This window comes from Phyllobates terribilis, unplaced genomic scaffold (genome assembly GCF_046119375.1).
Source record: "Phyllobates terribilis strain yellow unplaced genomic scaffold, ASM4611937v1 Scaffold_9__5_contigs__length_417890890, whole genome shotgun sequence".
Taxonomy (NCBI): domain Eukaryota; kingdom Metazoa; phylum Chordata; class Amphibia; order Anura; family Dendrobatidae; genus Phyllobates; species Phyllobates terribilis.
This window is the reverse complement of record NW_027362769.1, coordinates 113,064,356-113,086,133: the sequence shown is the minus strand read 5'-3', so window position 1 is coordinate 113,086,133 and position 21,778 is coordinate 113,064,356. Positions and strand designations below refer to the sequence as shown.

The window sequence follows — 21,778 nt, the reverse complement described above, 5'->3', positions numbered from 1 at the left end:
ACCTGCAGCCATTCTAACCGTGATGGAAACCTGTTAATTCATTACAGCCACCACCTATTGGTTCTTTCATTTAAGGGAATGTGGAATAGCCTCAAAGTCACTGCACATTGGTGTTTATTGAAAAGCTGCCCACAATTCAGGCAAGAAATAATATGAAGTGATATTTATAATATATTTATAATCCACTGCTCCATTTTTTTTTTTTGTCCATACTACTTCCTTTCTTAAAATAAGAACGTGACTGCGCCGAAGGTTTTACTAAGGAAAGCATTTTCAGATTTCCTTCTTCTGCATTGCTAGGTATGCACCTAATGTGATATAATTACAGACACAAAGAAGCGTATCATGTCTGCGGTAGGATTGTCATGGAATTTATAAGGGTGAAGGTGATTATGTGGAGGGGGCGCTGGATGGCTTAAATGCACTGACCCAGCTGCAAGCTGTTAATGTAATGATTTTAGGATGGCTGAAGCTATTTATATCATGGAGATGGGAAACCCTACAAGTCAGAATAACCTTTGTTTTATTTTGCACTGATCAGGCTGCATCCATGAAATCCATAATCCTTGATAGATGTCACTTCTCACACAGTGTATTGTAATCTAAATGAAAAATTCTGAAGTTCTAATCCCCAGAATGTAACATTTGCATATGTCTCATTCCATTAGGTGTATAGTGGTGGATATCATGGGGACACCTCCGAAACATTTCTGGTTGGAAACGTGGATGAAAAAGGGCAGAAGTTAGTGAAGACCGCCAGGAGATGCAGAGATGAAGCAATAGCAGCCTGCAAGCCAGGAGCTCCCTTCTCTGTAATCGGAAACACAATCAGGTGACCGGCAGAATAGTGACAAGCGATGGGAAGGCTGGCGAGTGGGACAGAGGTTATTGGTAGTCTGGAAGAAAGCTGATGACATGTTTTATGATTCAAAACCATCATTTGACTGATACCAGTGTGCGAATGACTACAGTGTACTGCTGTGCTTGGGCAAGAAAGATTTTTTTTGTAAAAGTGAATTACCTGTGGGTCAGTAAAGATAACTGCATAAAGAGACAAAGAGGTCTATAAAATAACTGACTTAAAATTTTAGACCTGGCTGCAGACAGCCTTGAAAAGCAAGAAAATAAAATATAGCGCTACAGTAATATTAGCAAGTGATACACGCCGTATACAGTGCCGTAAATAATAATAGTAGCATTGCTAATACAATCAATATATACTGCCCAAAAATAGACATATGAAAGATTAAAAAAAGTGTAGATTCACAGTCCAGCTATGAAAACATACATCATGGAAGAGTCGAAAGTGAATAATAAAAACTAAATATTTTTATACTTATTTTGTTAAAGTAGTGTCTTCAACTTCCATAGCACAATATTGGGGGTACACATTGTAGCAATTACCAGAAACAGCGCTCCACATGGATGAAAGACATTTTTATATTGCACTGATGCATTAGGACATTTTTTGTGTCGTCCAATGTGTGCTTGAGACAGATTTTTGCAAACTTTTTTTTTTTTTCAGATGTTTTTGTATCCTAGACAGATACATATATGTTAAAAACCATAGCAAATTAAGTTTTTTTTTCTTATCTTCTGGTTTTTATTCTGCTGTACAGTGAACCCATCTTTTCACAATTTTTCAAATCTTTTAGATGTTATTCTGGGTTATAGTGAACCTACCTTTTCATATCTTATGGTTTTTATTCTGGTTTATATTGAACCCATCTTTTCACAATTGTTCTAATCTTACAGTTTTCATTCTGGTTTGTAGTGAACCCATCTTTTCACAATTTTTCCAATTTTACGGTTTTTATTGTGGTTCCTAGTGAACCCATCTTTTCACAATGTTACATATTTTATGGTGGTTATTCTGGTTTATACTGAACCCATCTTTTTCACCATTTTTCCCATCTTACAGTTTTTATTCTGGTTTGTAGTGAACACATCTTTTCACAATTTTTCATATCTGATGGTTTTCATTCTCTTTTATCGCGAACCCATTTTTTCATAATTTACTATTTTATGATTTTTATTCTGGTTTATAGTGAACCCATCTTTTTCACAATTTTTCATCTATTATGGTTTTTATTTTGATTTATATTGAACCCATCTTTTTAACAATTTTTCAGATTTTATTGTTTTTATTTTGATTTATAGTGAACCCATCTTTTTCACAATTTTTCAGATTTTATGGTTTTCATTTTGATACATAGTGAACCCATCTTTTCTTTCAGTACCATGAATTCTTATAGAATTAACATTAATATTGAAGCCCAGGTCTTCCTATGGCACAAGAAAGAAAAAAAAATAAGACATCAATGTATCATTTATATGTATTTATTGCTATAGAAATGTTGTAACTGATTCTGAATCTAACTTTAGCAAAACCTCTTTGGGTTATATCTCCGAAGCTTTTATTGTAGACTTTGCACAAAATTGTGTTTTTGACAGTTTTAAATTATAGGCTAACTATCATCTGGAGGAAAAAAAAAGGATAGTGTCTTTTTCTTCTTTTATAGGAAATGTTGAATCAGACCCCTACTGGGAAGAGAAATTTAATGCATATCTCACTATCTTACTATCCATGAATATAATGGAATGGAATTCAGAATGTGGTTTTATTTTTGCAAAAGGGATGAGTCGATAGGTGCACCGCGTATCTTCGAACACCTAGGGTTCAAACAAATTTGCTGGTGGTGTTCTTGCATTTTAACAAAATGTATTCTTATGTGGAAAGGGCCAGAGAGTACGAAATTCTTATTCAGGCATTGTATGGAGCTCTGCATTCATAGCTGTGTCTAAAGGGCATGTCAGCCTTTGATTCTTTCTGAGAGGTAATTATCCTTTTCCTGTCACGGAACAACAAATGATAGCTAACTACACAGGCACATTTGCGGTAGTCACATTCATCAACTGCAGAAAAAAAATTCAATTTAATTGTGCAACCCAGCTGCACATGAGCCTTTCAGCATATCTGTTGTTCCCTCTTTCTTCCTATTCCTCCTTCAAATTTTTTTTTTTTTTACTTTTTTTCCATGATTATTATCTTTTTTTATATATTTTTTTTTTTTATTTTGTCTATTCCTCCTTTTTTTTTTTTTTTTTACTCTGCACTTTCTTGTTAAAGTAATTTTCTTTTATGGCTTTTTTTTTTCTTCTTTTTTTTTTTTTTTTACTTTCTCCCCCCATTGAAGGATATGAATGTAGAAAATTATCACAATTACTCATATAATTGAGCCTCTTTGTAGCAAGTGCAACTCCTGTAGCCTTTCTCCTTCATGAAAATGGTTTCATTATAGGGTTTTTTCATATTCCCTGACACCATCTACACAGAGGAACAGGCGCGCAGATGAGATGTTCTCGGAACAGCGCAGATCAGTAAGGTCACAGTAGGAATAATTAGCTCTGCTATGGAAAGAGCTTGTAGGCCTTTTACCGCTACATAAATGTACTGTCCGTGGCTTTTAGTCACAGAAAAAACTTACTAACAAATGGAACTCCCGCCTACTACTTTGAAAAAAAAATTTGTATCAACACTACAATTTTCTATCATTAAGACTAATAACACAGAGCCTGCTATACATCAAGAGGAATAAAAAGAAAAATCTCACATTCAAGTGGCGGCTGGGTGCTGACCTTTGTTCCCTTTTTTTTTTGTATGTGTGTGTACGATTTGACAAAAAAAAAGGGACCCACACACTACGCCAACACCCAGGTGAATAGGAGCTGCTAGAGCCCTATTCTTTTTTTTTTTTTTTAATATATTTTTGTTCCCTGATAAATCTCTGTATAAGGAAATAAAATTCGCATATTCGCTGCGTTAATCAAATCTGTTAACAGAAAAAAAAAATATATATATATATATGTATGTATCATTAAAAGAAGGCACAAGGATCGTAATTGAAGACGACATTGGGTTCCTCGTATAAGGCAGCGGTGAATTTTGCTTGCATGGTCTAAATATTAATGGGGATAGAAAATAGTGTAGCAGTGAAAACAACTGTATCCAAAACTGGTTCTCATTTAAATTTCAGCAGACGGGTGCCATTTGTTTTTGTGTCATTGTCTGGCATGCTTAAATGGTAATTGGTCCTCTTTTTTATATTCCGATCGCATCTGATGAATATTCTGATACCATAACTCAGCAATCTTTGTAATGTATTCCGTTTCTGAAGAGGAGAAAGGAAAAAAACACACAAAATAACAAAATGGGAGCACTACATTAATATTAACCCAGTAAACCCAAGAGATAACTAATGCATACTTGCTCTTTTTTTTTTTTTTTTTTTACATAGCATCAAATTTTATTTTAAGAAAATTAAATTGTTAGGACAAATTACAAAAAAAAAATACAATTAAAAAAAGGCAATGTAATTAAAGTATTCTGGTACTGGTTGACGAAGCAGAATGATGTATTTTGTTGTATTTATTCTTTTATTTTACACAAAGTAATTTTAATTTAAACCCTTAATACGATCTCTTACGTAATTAGTGACATTTTTTAATTTTTAATTTTAATTTTGTTTAATTAAAAAAGTAGATACGTTGGAATAGATGTCTGATTTTATGTCTCAAGTAAAATTAGAAAAAAAACTAATTTCACAAATTTATGTCCTGTCATTCAAAAAAATTATATTGAGCTATACAAAAGTGTCTAAATAATACTTTTAATTTAGAAATGGCCATTCATTAACGCCTCCATAAAGTTCAATTAAAGATTAACTGCACTTGTTAGAGAACAGACATTTAAAGTTTGTTGGTCCTAGTTTATTAAAGCTTTTTAAGAGCACATAATGGGAAAATTCTTTTTTTTAATGCATACACTTTAAAAAAAAATTGGAATAATACTTCTTTTTTTTTTAAATTGTGACTTTTTTTTTCTGATTAGTTAATTTTAAACAATAAGCCAAACTGGAAAATAAATCATTTTATTGTCAACTTTTATAACACAGAATGACAGTTACTGTAAATGACAATTACCAAGCTTTTCACTGTACTTGAAAATGCAATGCTAGAAATTATCATTCATAACAATCCATCACGTTTGCTTTTGACAAAAGGAACACAAGATAAGTTTAACGTCATTGTGAGGAAAACAGAGTGATTTATGTGCTATTTGTAAATCAAAAATGCCAGTGAATGCAGTTTTGTAACTTCAGCAACAGTCATGGTGTGAAGAGAATTTTTTTATTTTAATTTCTTAGTGGGATTACTTTTTATACTAAGAACGTATTAAAAAGTAACTTACATGAGCGGTTGTGGCGTTATGAGCACTTGAAGCCTTAATTGTATACATTTAGCCTATGAATTTGCTCAACACTCGTTGCATCACTAATGCATGTGTCGTAAAGAAGCACTCCAGTTATTTTTTTATTCCATAAACCTGTGTAAATGTTAGTTAATATACTCACCGTTTGCCCTCTTCTCAGGTATCCTGTGCCACTCCACTTCTCTTCTGAGTCACGTGATGGCGATTCAGACTCTCCGGATCACGCTGCGCTATATATGTGTAAGCTGGAAGTCTCTTTTCCAATGTAAACCTATGGAGCTTCATTCTGACGCTCCATAGACTTACATTGTAAAAGCCATTTCCGGGTCACATAGAGTGCAGCGTGATCCGGAGAGTCTGAATCACCATCACGTGACTCAGAAGAGAAGCGGAGTGGTGCTGGATACCAGAGAAGAGGGCGATCGGTGAATATATTAGCACACTGACATTTACACAGGTTTAGGTAATAAAAAAATAACTGGAGTGCTTCTTTAAATCAATGTAGTGTAAGTCACTTTTATAGACTAAAGTAATAGACCTTAGAGTGCAAAATACATTATACTATTTTTAGTGAGACATTAGAGTGCAAGAGTTAAAAATTCTTTATTTTTGCCAAGAGATTGTCCAATTGCCCACCCTAACACAAAAATTACGTAAGGTGTCTGTCCCATAAACAAAATATTTCTATAAGGATAGATAATAATTGGACATGATCAAATCTTATGAAATTCAAATTTGCCAGGTTCAACAAGCTTTCCAATTTTTTTTTATTTACCATGAAACGCAATACAGAAAAGCCTCTAATATCTCTGAAATTTCATTTATAACACTCTGAGGTCTCCTAGAGATGTATCCAACCCCTTTAAAACTCTATTGCAAACACAGCCTAGTAGAGTCAAAGTGGCCTCACCATAGAAACAGATGGTAACCCAGTAGTAACCAACAGCCTATGTAATAACACAGCGCACTAACAGACTTGTAATGTTTTTTTTTAATTAAAAAAACAGTTGAAAAATTATTCGTCTTAGTCATTTGTGATGAAGCAGACTATTCTGTGCAAGACCCTGACTTCAACTGATGGTGTTGCTGCCAGAGATAACATCATTCTGCTGAGTGTAGGTGTGTAGTGTACGGCTGTCAAATTAGACTAGAAAAGCAGATGTGCAAAAAATAGATATGCCTAGTTAAATATGAGATTTATTTTTCAATTTTTTTTTATAAAATTCAACCCCCTTTCCAAAAATGATGTTTTAAGAAATGCTAGGTAGGTACACGTCCAAAAAGCCAGCAGCAGGGTGCTGTATTGTGAAGCATGTACAGATGTAAAATGTGATTAGTAAAACAGATGTACAAAGAAAAAACTGTTTACAACATGCACACTTTTTGAGGTAGACAGTCAACGTTGAATGGGTGGATTTTGGGAATTTTTTTTTCTTTTTAATCAACAGTATTTCCCCCTTCACAAAAAGAATTGCACAAGAAATACAAAGACTTAGTACACTGGCTTGTAGCAAGCAAGCTCACTGTCTGACTTGATACTGATTTATTTATTTATTTTTCTGTAAAAAAATATTGTGCAACCTTGCTACTGCATTCTAGTGCATTAAGAATGAAGAAAAAAAATGTGTAATTGAAATGTAGCAGGACAGATGCCAGCTATATTATATCAATCAATCACATGGAGTCTGGCACTGCTGCACCTTTCCAATTTCTCTCTCCCATTGTCAATTGAATCTCTGTATCACGGCTTGCTCACACGAGCATATAAAACTACCAACTGCTATCCGATGTTTTATTGGATAGCACGCGGCCCAATGTTATACTATAGGGCACTGTAGATATGCAATATTTTTTTCATGCCGATTCGGTATAAGAAAACAATCACGGCATGCTGTGAGTGGCTCCAATAGTTGGATCACGTGCACTCATACAAGTCTGTGGGAGCGTGTGAAACATCGGACTGCACTCTGATTTCATCCGAGTGCAGTCCGATGTGCGCTCACAGAGACAATGGAGAAGATGGAGAACTTAAGTTCTCCGTCTTCTCCGCACCCGTGATACGATTTTCTCATGAGAGAGAATTGGATCACCGTAAGATGACACTCGGATCAATCTCTGACAGAGTTTGAACCAAGTGTCATTAGCCTAATTGGCCCGATTCTCTCGCATGAGAGAATCGACAGCCGTGTGACCCTGGCCTTATTCACAGACTACTACTGTCATCGTTTTCAGCAGTGCAGTTGTACAACACATTGCTGTCTGGAGTATTTGCCCAATGTTTTAGGGGTTTCTCTTCCTAAAAGCTTCCTAAAATCAGAGCTCTGATGTACTCTCACTATCCTAAATCACACAAAAATGGCTGCTGCAATTTCTACCTTGGCTATGATAGTCCCTCCTGATTGAGAAAAACGCACAGTTGCGCCTGAGGTCATATGAGTCTTCTGTGGTTTATACAATCTTCCTCAATGTGTAAAAACAGGGATTTTTTTTGGTCAACTCATGCAAATCTAATTTGCCAAGACCTGCAAATTTCATAAAATTTTACACAAATTTGTTTCGCAATGAATCGATTTGCTCATCTATAATGATAACTATATGATCACTGGGGTTTGCTGTAGAGACCCAACTGATCCTGAGAGCTGATTGCCCAAAGTCCCCTATAACTATAAACAGTGAATGGAGCAGTGGTCACACTTGCTCACTATCGCTCCATTCACACATGGTACTTTAGGACCCCCCATTCTCATGATCTTTGGGATTTTAGCAATCAAAACCACAGTGATCATACATATTGGATCGTTTATATATGTTGTATATTGGACAACATCTATAATTCTATTCCAACGCCATTAAAAAAAAAAAATCCCAATTTTCCCATTGTGTGGTGAAATGGATGGTGTCATTCAAAAGTACAATTCCTCCCACAAAAAAAAACAGCAAGCCTTCATATGTCTATGTGGATGGAAAAATAAAAAAGTAATGGCTTTTGGAAAAAGGGGAGGAAAAAATTAGAATGCACAAATGAAAATTCGCCCTAGCGGGAAGAGGTTAAATGTTGGGAATTAATCTTTAAGGAAATTTAAGGAAAAAAAAAGAATTGTTGAACTACATCAGTGTGGAAATAGTAACAAAGATATTAATTAATTATGACTTAATACTGTGGGACTTAGTTGAACCAAAATGAGGGTCATAATGTCCAAAAGGAGAAAACCTGGGCTGTGTAACCTCAACTGAGGTCACCACTGCTCCCCAAAAGTGACAGCAGCATCCACTTTAAATCCGCAAAAAAAAAAAAAATTTAGTATAATCCTGTAGTCCAGTTATGGATTATAGCATTTTACTCTAAGGATATTATACATCAGAGATGTAGCTTGAAGCTCTCAGTCCTGAATGCAAAATATGTAACAGGCGCCCATATGCCATTAATAACATTGGTCTCTTCTGATGTGGCCATCAGGGACCAGGGCTCGAGGTCAACTGTGTTTGTGAAATTATTTTTTGTTTTGCTGCTTTTGACCTAGTCATTATTAATGCAACTTAGGGATAATTTAGATACATAGGAATGGATAAAACCCAGTTTCCAAAGAAAATTGGATACAAAAAAGGACAGGTAGGATACTAAATGGGGAATCTGCCAATCGCGAGACCGGGATCTATGTTTTTGTGATATTGCAGGCCCATTAGTTATCTCCACGTCATCTGCTGCTGGTGTGAGCTCTTACATACAACTCACATCCTGTTGCAATGGCTTGGCAACTCCTCAATTACTAAATATTATAATGAGCACATTATCTATGGAGTCATAGCATCTGGGGGCCTGACCAAGACCCCATGTATTCCTTGTACAGTATATTTGCCTATCAGTCCCTGCCAAAATCACTAACAGGCTCTAATATAATTTCAGTGTATTATATGAGTCATCAGAAGTTGATGGAACCCCAAAAAAGTGTAAAAAATAATTTAAATACCCATTACCCCACTAAAATAAAAAAAAGCTCTTTAATGACCGTATTAATAGGAATTAATTACTTTTCAATTTGATCTTTTTTTATTACAGTTTTACTTCCTTTATTATTCAATGTTGTCAACATAAAATTAAACCTCTCGACAACAGGTCAAGATTCAAAATATCCTATTATTTTGTCTAAAGCTTATTTCCAAACATAAATGTTTCCATGGTAACAGACTACAAACATGTCCTATGTAGTCAGACCCTGCAGTTATAATCCCTTCACCTGTCCCCGACATCTTCTTTGCATACTTTCAGTAGGTTGCAAACCATCGGGTCTTCTGGAACATGATTGCAGTTTGTGTGTAGTCTGTTACTATGGATACACATCGTTCTGCATAGAACTTGTAGACACAACATTTTAGTATATTTGAACCTTAATATTTTTTAAAGTTCTTTCATATTTTATTTTATTTAATTTAAAAAATTGATAGAAACTCATTGTATTTTGATCTAATTGCTGCAAATTATTTTAACTGAATTGTGGATGCATGCCATTTACTCTACATAAAACCTTTGGTGCATTATGGAATTCGATGAATTCGGAATTAAATGAGCTTGAAAAGGTACAAAGGAGGGCAACAAAATTAATAAAGGGAATGGAGGGTCTGCAATACCCAGAGAGGTTGGCAAAACTAGGACTATTCAGCCTAGAAAAGAGAAGGTTGAGGGGGGACATAATAAATGTGTACAAATATGTTAGGGGACAGTATAGAGATCTTGCCCGGGATTTGTTCAAAAGGAGGGATATTACGGTAACAAGAGGGCACTCACTAAGACTGGAAGAGAAAAGGTTTCAGCACCAGCATAGGAAGGGGTTCTTTACGGTAAGAGCAGTGAGAATATGGAATTCACTGAGTGAGGAGACGGTAATGTCGGATTCACTACACCAGTTCAAGCGGGGACTGGATGCATTTCTAGATACCAGGCAGATTTCAGCATATACTTAAAAATAAAATAAAATAGTAGGTTGATACAGGGATTTATTCTGACTGCTGGTTTCAGAGTCGGGGGGGAATTTTTCCTCAGGTGAAGATTGGCCAAATCATTTGGGGTTTTTGCCCTCCTCTGGATCAACTTTAGCAATTACAGAACTAACAGGTCGAACTTGATGGACGCAAGTCTTTATTCGGCTTTACAAACTATGTAACTATATGTAACTATGTAACTATGTGACCACAAGTTTGAAAAAATACATTTCTGAAACTAATCAGACAAGGCATTCATGAACTGAAGAATGCAAATTGGCAAATGTTATAAATACAACACATTAATGGCATTGCATTTTAGGGCTCAGCTCATAAGCTAACAATCTATCCAGTAATGTCTCTGATCCATTACATGAAAATAGTAAGTCAAACCCAAAGCTTGTCTGATACTTGGAATCTTTTTCAAATGAACCAGCTCTAAAAGAGTGGAAAACATAACAAAAATATTATTCCGGTATAAGATCATAATGTTTATGGATGCAAAACTATACTCTTCAATATTGAAATTGCAAAAGTGAGAAGAAGGAAAAGTTGTGGAATTATGGAAGCGACGGGATAGATAGATGTGTTAATGATATGCAAATGATGGAAAATGAAAATACAATTTTCAAAACATCTTGGACGTAATGATAATGGGAGATTGGGCTGAAGACCATGTTCCCAATGACCTGAAGAGACCTTCACAAGGGAACATCACACCGGTCCTACTCCCAGGATTTTGGTGTATGGTGACATAATGTACTTTAATGGAAACTCTCTAGACTTCATTCCAGGTACACGAAGAGCTTGGCGTTACATTAATTTGGTGTTGTAACTAGTGGTAAGACCATTTGTTCAAAGTGCCCCAGAAGCTGTTTGTTAATATGACAACGCCAGGCCGCGTGTTGCTCATGCTACTGTTAGCAGTCTGCGTGGTGCTACCAAACGCCTGCAGCATCTCCGGACTTGTCTCCCATTGATCACATCTGGAACGTCATTGGTCAGTAATTACAAAGGGAGCTGCCACCAGTGGACTTTGATGATTTGTGTGCCCAAGTGCATTCAGCGTGGAAAAACATTCCTCAAAAAAACATTAATAACATCATTGATAGCAGCCAAGGCTGTATGTGCGGGGTTTTCTCTGGGTGGTACTCATACTCAGTTGTGAATAAATCAAGATGTTTTGAAAATTTTGTTTCCATTTTTTCATCATTTGCATATTATTAACATCTGTGATTTCCATAATGCCACAACTTTTCCTTCTTGATATTGCAATTTAAATGTTGAGGAGAGTATTTTAATTAGTAATAATAACAAGTGGCCAACTCTTAGATGGAATATTTTATGTATTTCCCCCAGAGCCACTTGAAATATCTTAGCTGTGTTTGGTAGGGTTAGCTTTCCTTCTGCAGTACAACAGAGTTGTCTTAAACTACTCTGCCCTCCAATGATAATGAGATCACTCTGCTCACTCTGTCCCATTCTATACAGTCCTTGTCTCTAACCTGTGACTCTTCAGCTGTGAGGTGTCAACAACCCCCAAAACTCTGTGACAGCCTTTGACCGGCCGGGCATGTTGGATGTTTTAGTTTTCCAACAGTCTGAGCGCTTACAAGTTGTAGACCACTGCTATACAGCAAAGCTGAAAGATGAGCTGCAGAAAACAAGAAATGACAAGACAGCCCCAAAAAAATGGAATATCTCAGGATAATTTTTGGATGGTCACATAAAAAGTAAAAGAAAAATATGTTTATAATGAAAACCTAATTTATAAACAGAAAAAGTAATTTCTATTCATACTTTCACTTTAAGAATAAGTATTATTTGACCCAAACTTCCTTGGTGGGAATCTCACAGGCACTCATATGCTTGTAATAGCCTAAGCAGAAAGTAGATCTGCCTGAAAACACTACATGGTTTTTGGATCAAAGTTTATGAGGGTGCTGATCTCAAGCCAAGAGGAAGGGTAAAGAAGGACACATATGTGGGCGTAGTTCTGAACTTTTATTCTATATGCCAAGATTTGGTTAGTATAATATAAACTGGTTAGTATAAGTGTTCTAAAGTATGAAATATATAGCAGGCTCCAAGTTTGTTCTACCTAAATAATCTCACAAAAGCATTTAGGGTACAGCAACATTTTCAGGCAAATAACTTATCAGACATATAAAACATTGAATATACAGAATGCCATCCTTTACCAAATCAGCAGGACACCAAGCACCCGATAACCTGATCAACTGGCTTTAATGTTTCAATAAATTCTTATATATTTCCCAGAATGCTCTGCAGACTTTTAAATAGAAGTTATAAATCAGGATTTGCTTTAGGCAAAATGACCTCTTTTTCCAACTTTACAATTCTGCCTGTTTTATATTAAAAAGTATTGAACACATGAATAAAGATAGGTGAAAAAAAGCCATGAAAAGTCATGACATCAGCTGAAATCTATCAGTAATTAGAAAGCAATCCTGCCACTTAGTGAAAAACAATATCAGCTGGTTCAACTGATGGCCTATAAAAAGATATCTCATTAACAAGTTTCCACACAGGAAACATCTCATGATGGATAAAACCAGTGAGCTGCCTCAAGACCTTTGCAACCTGATTGTTGCAAAGCTTACTGATGACATTGGTTACAGCAGAAGAATTTCTAAATTACTGAAGGTTCCAGTGAGCACGGTCTGATCTATAATTCGGAGGTGTAAAGAACATCATTTCACCATAAACTGGCCACGATTGGGGGCTCACCTCAAGATTTCAGACAGAGGAGCGAAAAGAATTATCAGAAGCGTTGCATATCACCCAAAAAACACCAAACCAACAGTGAAGTTTTGAGGTGTGAACATCATGTTGTGGAGCTGTTTTTCCGCATTCAGCACTGACAAACTTCATATAAATGAAGGAAGGATGAATGTTCAAATGTACCGAGACATTCTTGGAAAAAAACAATCTGCCATCTATCAGGATGATGAAGATGAAATGATAGTGGACATTACAGCAAGACAATGATCCAAACACACAGCCAAGGAAACTCTGAATTGGTTTCAGAGAAAGAAATTAAAGTTGCTAGAATGGGCCAGCCAATCACCTGACCTGAATCCAATAGAACATTTATGGAAGGAACTAAAGGTAAGAGGTCATAGAACTTCTATGAACTCAGCTTTAGTTCCTTAATCTTTTTTTTAATAATCTTTTTATTTATATAGCGCCAACATATTCCGCAGCGCTTTACAATTCAGACAATTTATAGACATTATCGTCACTGTCCCCATTGGAGCTCACAATCTACATTCCCTATCAGTATGTCTTTGGAGGGTGGAAGGAAACCGGAGAACCTGAAGGAAACCCACACAAACACAGGGAGAACATACAGATTTCTCCATAAATGGAAGGAGCCCATGGAGCTTCAGGATTTGAAGAGTGTTTATGTGGAAGAATGGGCCAAAATCAGACCTTAGCAATGCTTGCGACTATGACATGTTCAATATTTATTTCACTCTCTGTGTGTGTATATTATTTATATATAAATATACACTGCTCAAAAAAATAAAGGGAACACTTAAACAACAGAATGTAACTCCAAGTAAATCAAACTTCTGTGAAATCAAACTGTCCACTTAGGAAGCAACACTGATTGACAATCAATTTCACATGCTGCTGTGCAAATGGAATAGACAATAGATGGAGATTATTGGCAATTATCAAGACACACTCAATAAAGGAGTGGTCTGCAGGTGGGGACCACAGACCACATCTCAGCACCAATGCTTTCTGGCTGATGCTTTGGTCACTTTTGAATGTTGGTTGTGCTTTCACACTCGTGGTAGCATGAGACGGACTCTACAACCCACAGAAGTTGCTCAGGTAGTGCAGCTCATTCAGGATGACACATCAATGCGAGCTGTGGCAAGAAGGTTTGCTGTGTCTGTCAGCGTAGTGTCCAGAGGCTGGAGGCACTACCAGGAGACAGGCCAGTACACCAGGAGACGTGGAGAGAGCCATAGGAGGGCAACAACCCTGCAGCAGGACCGATACCATCTCCATTGTGCAAGGAGGAACAGGAGGAGCACTGCCAGAGCCCTGAAAAATGACCTCCAGCAGGCCCCAAATGTGCATGTGTCTGCACAAACGGTTAGAAAGCGACTCCATGAGGGTGGTATGAGGGCCCGACGTCCACAGATGAGGGTTGTGCTCACAGCCCAACACAGTGCAGGACGCTTGGCATTTGCCACAGAACACCAGGATTGGCAAAGTCGCCACTGGCGCCCTGTGCTCTTCACAGATGAAAGCAGGTTCACACTGAGCACATGTGACAGACGTGACAGAGTCTGGAGATGCCGTGGAAAGCGATCTGCTGCCTGCAACATCCTTCAGCATGACCGGTTTGTTGGGGTGGCGGATGCTTTCGTGCAGGTCTGGGAGGAGATCTCACAGGAGACCATCCGCAACCTCATCTGAAGCATGCCCAGGCGTTGTAGGGAGGTCATACAGGCACGTGGAGGCCACACACAATACTGAGCCTCATTTTGACTTGTTTTAAGGACATTACAACAAAGTTGGATCAGCCTGTAGTGTGTTTTTCCATTTTAATTTTGGGGGTGACTCCAAATCCAGGCCTCCATTGGTTAATAAATTTAATTTCCATTGATGATTTTTATGTGATTTTGTTGTCAGCACATTCAACTTTGCACTGAACAAAGTATTCAGTGAGAATATTTAATTAATTCAGATCTAGGATGTGTTATTTGAGTGTTCCCTTTATTTTTTGAGCAGTGTATATGTGGAATCTGACAGCCTTTGATTTAGCCATGTCATTCATCTATACCTTTACCAGCTCCTGACACCTCCATCTCAGCATTTCGAAAATCCACTCTTACCTCAACCTTGAGTAAGCCAAAATTTCTTTACATATTGTGATCACCTGCAGCTTAGATTACTACAGCATTTTGCCCTACGTCCTTCCTTCTAACATTCTTGCATCTCTCCAATACAAAGCGAAACTCTGTGGTTATCTCACCTCTTTCCTTCTTTCCTTGTTCTTTTACTGCCTTTATTGTCCACAATTATGTCCACATTTTTATGTTTTCCTTTATGGTAAAATAGGTGAAATCGTTGGTTTATACAACAAAGCTGGCAAATGAGCTGCAAAAAGGAAGGGACAAGTGAATTAGCGGAAAAAAAGAAAAAAGGAATATCTCAGGATATTTTAGGAATCTCACGTGAAAAAAAAAGTTTTAAAAATATGTTTATATCAAATATATATGTATATATACAGTACAGACCAAAAGTTTGGACACACCTTCTCATTTAAAGATTTTTCTGTATTTTCATGACTATGAAAATTGTACATTCACACTGAAGGCATCAAAACTATGAATTAACACATGTGGAATTATATACTTAACAAAAAAGTGTGAAACAACTGAAAATATGTCTTATATTTTAGGTGCTTCAAAGTAGCCACCTTTTGCTTTGATGACTGCTTTGCACACTCTTGGCATTCTCTTGATGAGCTTCAAGAGGTAGTCACCGGAAATGGTCTTCCAACAATCTTGAAGGAGTTCCCAGAGATGCTTAGCACTTGTTGGCCCTTTTGCCTTCACTCTGCGGTCCAGCTCACCCCAAACCATCTTGATTGGGTTCAGGTCTGGTGACTGTGGAGGCCAGGTCATCTGGCGTAGCACCCCATCACTCTCCTTCCTGGTCAAATAGCCCTTACACAGCCTGGAGGTGTGTTTAGGGTCATTGTCCTGTTGAAAAATAAATGATGGTCCAACTAAGCGCAAACCGGATGGAATAGCATGCCGCTGCAAGATGCTATGGTAGCCATGCTGGTTCAGTATGCCTTCAATTTTGAATAAATCCCCAACAGTGTCACCAGCAAAGCACCCCCACACCATCACACCTCCTCCTCCATGCTTCACGGTGGGAACCAGGCATGTAGAGTCCATCCGTTCACCTTTTCTGCGTCGCACAAAGACATGGTGGTGGGAACCAAATATCTCAAATTTGGACTCATCAGACCAAAGCACAGATTTCTACTGGTCTAATGTCCATTCCTTGTGTTCTTTAGCCCAAACAAGTCTCTTCTGCTTGTTGCCTGTCCTTAGCAGTGGTTTCCTAGCAGCTATTTTACCATGAAGGCCTGCTGCACAGAGTCTCCTCTTAACAGTTGTTGTAGAGATTTGTCTGCTGCTAGAACTCTATGTGGCATTGACCTGGTCTCTAATCTCAGCTGCTGTTAACCTGCGATTTCTGAGGCTGGTGACTCGGATAAACTTATCCTCAGAAGCAGAAGTGACTCTTGGTCTTCCTTTCCTGGGGCGGTCCTCATGTGAGCCAGTTTCTTTGTAGCGCTTGATGGTTTTTGCAACTGCACTTGGGGACGCTTTCAAAGTTTGCCCAATTTTTCGCACTGACTGACCTTCATTTCTTAAAGTAATGATGGCCACTCGTTTTTCTTTACTTAGCTGCTTTTTTCTTGCCATAATACAAATTCTAACAGTCTATTCAGTAGGACTATCAGCTGTGTATCCACCAGACTTCTGCACAACACAACTGATGGCCCTAACCCCATTTATAAGGCAAGAAATCCCACTTATTAAACCTGACAGGGCACACCTGTGAAGTGAAAACCATTTCCATTGACTACTTCTTGAAGCTCATCAAGAGAATGCCAAGAGTGTGCAAAAGGTGGCTACAAAAATCTTTAAATGAGAAGGTGTGTCCAAACTTTTGGTCTGTACCGTGTGTGTATATATATATATATATATATATATATATATATATATATGTATATGTATATATATGTATATATATATATACTGTGTATATATATATATATATATATATATATATATATATATATATATACTGTATATATATATATATATATATATATATATATATATATATATATATATATATATACACTGTCCTGCTTATATATAAACCATTTCTAGTGATACATTCCCTTTAAGGATAGGTATCATTTTGACATACACATACTTGCTGGGAATCTCTCAGGTGCTTGTAAATATGCAGTAGCCTAAGAAGGACGGTGATCCAGAAGCCATATGGTGTTTTATTGTGCATCCAAGTCCAAGTTTATGATGGTGCTGATCTTGAGCCAAGAGGAAGGGTAAAGGAGGACACATCTGTAGGTGTAGTTCTAATCATTTATTCTATATACCAAGATTTAACTAATGTAATATAGCCTGGTTATTATAAGGGCCCTAAAAGTATTTGTTACTTAGCAGGTTTCAAAGTTTATTCTATCAAAATAATCTTACAAAAGTGTCTTACTTACTCTACGTGGTTATTAATATAGTTTACATTTTCAGCCACTAGTGTGAAAAACTGAGATAGGCCATTTGCTTGGCTTTGAGGTTTCTGTATTTTGTATGTTGACCCCCAATTTATTATAAGAGAACCAAATGAGTGATGATCCCATACCAAGACTATGGTTGGCCAGTTGGCAGAGTGTTTGCTTTTCATTTCTTTACTTTTATTAAAGGAGTTGTCCACTACTCTGACAACCTCTTCATAATCACTATATTTCCCCCATGTAAAATAAGAACAGGTATAGTCCCCTCCAGTGCTGGCACCATCCCAGCGATGTCTGTGCCTGCTTTCCCTGGGCTTGCATGACACTGTTATGTCACACAAGCACCGCAGCCAATCAGCAGCTGCCTCACTCTCCCCTCCTTGGGAAGTAACTAACATCCAGAGGAAGTCAGCAGCTTCATCTGGGTGATGGCATACATTTCGGCTACACTTTATGCCAGTCTTCAAATAGGCCATGGCCCCTTTTCACAAGCTCCTCCACTTCTCTACTTTTTGAAAAAGTGATGGGGATCTGTCTATAATTGCAAAAAGTTGCAATATTTTGCTCAAAGTACTACTTGCAATGCATTTTGTGACTTTTTGACACCAGCTTTCTAGTCTACAGGGGGTGATATAATCCCCCCTCCCACCCCAAGTATTTTAGGAGTCCTAGACTACTATGAACTATTACCTAGTATAGAACCTAAAAACAAAGACAATGGATTGACTGAACAAAATTATTGATACTCTTAGCAAGGAGGTTATGTTTGGTTATATTCTTTATGGGACAGATAGCAAACACTAGAAGATGTTGGTTATGTGTTTTTATTAGTTTTGCATTTTTAATCTGCTCTCGATATAAATGTCCCCTATATGCGCCGTCCTAGTCAAACCCATCACTTACATCATTTAATTTGTCCTAAATTATACTTGGTACCATTTATAGTGATTCCGTATTAAGCATAACATTAGTTGCCCAAATTAATTTTAATAGGTCTTAATGAATCGGGCATATTTATGATAACCACACATTTGCATATGATTAGCATAATATGTTTTCTGTAATCTCTGTATAACACTTATGCTTTTACCATAGTGTTAACCTCTGCTGGTCCCGCATCATTTTCTGAGGTTGTAACATGGAGCAGAATAACAAACCGTACTTGCTTGTGTGACGGGCATGCAGGCGTTCACAGGATGGCACCGATTTTATCGATATTTCATGTACCTAAAAAAAATATATACAGTGGTGGCCAAAAGTATTGGCACCCCTGCAATTCTGTCAGATAATACTCAGTTTCTTCCTGAAAATGATTGCAATCACAAATTCTTTGGTCTTATTATCTTCATTTAATTTGCTTGCAAGGAAAAAACACAAAAGAGAATGAAGCAAAAATCAAATCATTGATCATTTCACACAAAACTCCAAAAATGGGCCAGACAAAAGTATTGGCACCCTCAGCCTAATACTTGGTTGCACAAGCTTTAGCCAAAATAACTGCGAACAACCGCTTCCCGTAACCATCAATGAGTTTCTTACAATGCTCTGCTGGAATTGTAGACCATTCTTCTTTGGAAAACTGCTCCAGGTCCCTGATATTTGAAGGGTGCCTTCTCCAAACTGCCATTTTGAGATCTCTCCACAGGTGTTCTATGGGATTCAGGTCTGGACTCATTGCTGGCCACCATAGAAGTCTCCAGTGCTTTCTTTCAAACCATTTTATAGTGCTTTTGGAAGTGTGTTTTGGGTCATTGTCCTGCTGGAAGACCCATGACCTCTGAGGGAGACCCAGCTTTCTCACACTGGGCCCTACATTATGCTGCAAAATTTGTTGGTAGTCTTCAGACTTCATAATGCCATGCACACGGTCAAGCAGTCCAGTGCCAGAGGCAGCAAAGCTACCCCAAAACATCAGGGAACCTCCGCCATGTTTGACTGTAGGGACCGTGTTCTTTTCTTTGAATGCCTCTTTTTTTTTCCTGTACACTCTATATTGATGCTTTTTCCCAAAAAGCTCTACTTTTGTCTCATCTGACCAGAGAACATTCTTCCAAAACGTTTTAGGCTTTCTCAGGTAAGTTTTGGCAAACTCCAGCCTGGCTTTTTTATGTCTCGGGGTAAGAAGTGGGGTCTTCCTGAGTATCCTACCATACAGTCCCTTTTCATTCAGAAGCCGACGGATAGTATGGGTTGACACTGTTGTACCCTCGGACTGCAGGGCAGCTTGAACTTGTTTGGATGTTAGTCGAGGTTCTTTATCCACCATCCGCACAATCTTGCGTTGAAATCTCTCGTCAATTTTTCTTTTCCGTCCACATCTAGGGAGGTTAGCCACAGTGCCATGGGCTTTAAACTTCTTGATGACACTGCGCACAGAAGACACAGGAACATTCAGGTCTTTGGAGATGGACTTGTAGCCTTGAGATTGCTCATGCTTCCTCACAATTTGGTTTCTCAAGTCCTCAGACAGTTCTTTGGTCTTCTTTCTTTTCTCCATGCTCAATGTGGTACACACAAGGACACAGGACAGAGGTTGAGTCAACTTTAATCCATGTTAACTGGCTGCAAGTGTGATTTAGTTATTGCCAACACCTGTTAGGTGCCACAGGTAAGTTACAGGTGCTGTTAATTACACGAATTAGAGAAGCATCACATGATTTTTCAAACAGTGCCAATACTTTTGTCCACCCCCTTTTTTAGGTTTGGTGTGGAATTGTATCCAATTTGGCTTTAGGACAATTCTTTTTGTGTTTTTTCATTGAAGACAAATTAAATTAAGATAATAATACCAAAGAATTTGTGATTGCAATCATTTTCAGGAAGAAACTGAGTATTATCTGACAGAATTGCAAGGGTGCCAATACTTTTGGCCACCACTGTATATACAGTTATATGAAAAAGTTTGGGCACCCCTATTAATCTTAAGCTTAATGTTTTATAAAACTTGGTGTTTTTGCAACAGCTATTTCAGTTTGATATATGTAATAACTGTTGGACACAGTAATGTTTCTGCCTTGAAATGAGGTTTATTGTACTAACAGAAAATGTGCAATCTGCATTCAAACAAAATTTGACAGGTGCATAAGTATGGGCACCCTTATCATTTTCTTGTTTTAAATACTCCTACCTACTTTTTACTGACTTACTAAAGCACTTTTTTTGGTTTTGTAACCTCATTGAGCTTTGAACTTCAGAGCCAGGTGTATGCAATCATGAGAAAAGCTACTTAAAGTGGTCACTTGCAAGTTGTTCTCCTGTTTGAATCTCCTCTGAAGAGTGGCATCATGGGCTCCTCAAAACAACTGTCAAATGATCTGAAAACTAAGATTATTCAACATAGTTGTTCAGGGGAAGGATACAAAAAGCTGTCTCAGAGATTTAACCTGTCAGTTTCCACTGTGAGGAACATAGTAAGGAAATGGAAGAACACAGGGACAGTTCTTGTTAAGGCCAGAAGTGGCAGGCCAAGAAAAACATCAGAAAGGCAGAGAAGAAGAATGGTGAGATCAGTCAAGGACAATCCTCAGACCACCTCCAGAGAGCTGCAGCATTAACTTGCTGCAGATGGTGTCACTGTGCATCGGTCAACTATACAACGCACTTTGCACAAGGAGAAGCTGTATGGGAGAGTGATGCGAAAGAAGCCATTTCTGCAAGCACGCCACAAACAGAGTCGACTGAGGTATGCAAAAGCACATTTGGAGAAGCCAATTTCTTTTTGAAAGAAGGTCCTGTGGACTGATGAAGCCAAGATTGAGTTGTTTGGTCATACAAAAAGGCATTATGCATGGCGGGAAAAAAACACAGCATTCCAAGAAAAACACTTGCTACCCACAGTAAAATTTGGTGGAGGTTCCATCATGCTTTGGGGCTGTGTGGCCAATGCCGGCACCGGGAATCTTGTTAAAGTTGAGGGACGCATGGATTCCACTCAGTATCAGGAGATTCTTGACAATAATGTTCAAGAATCAGTGATAAAGTTGAAGTTACGCAGGGGATGGATCTTTCAGCAAGACAAAGATCCAAAACACTGCTCCAAATCTACTCAGGCATTCATGCAGAGGAACAATTACAATGTTCTGGAATGGCCATCCCAGTCCCCAGACCTGAATATCATTGAACATCTGTGGGATCATTTGAAGGGGGCTGTCCATGCTCGGCGACCATCAAACTTAACTGAACTGGAATTGTTTTGTAAA

The 21,778-nt window shown here is 37.7% G+C and overlaps 1 protein-coding gene across 3 annotated transcripts in view; it reads left to right on the top strand.

Moving 5' to 3' along the window:
• The window catches only part of METAP1D (methionyl aminopeptidase type 1D, mitochondrial), a 285,693-nt gene that overhangs the window by 238,253 nt on the left and 25,662 nt on the right, over nucleotides 1-21,778 (top strand). For all 3 annotated transcript variants that reach the window (XM_073646945.1, XM_073646943.1, XM_073646946.1), the window contains one exon: nucleotides 669-832. In XM_073646945.1, coding sequence (XP_073503046.1) covers nucleotides 669-832 — 164 coding nt within the window. The remainder of the gene's footprint in view (nucleotides 1-668; nucleotides 833-21,778) is intronic.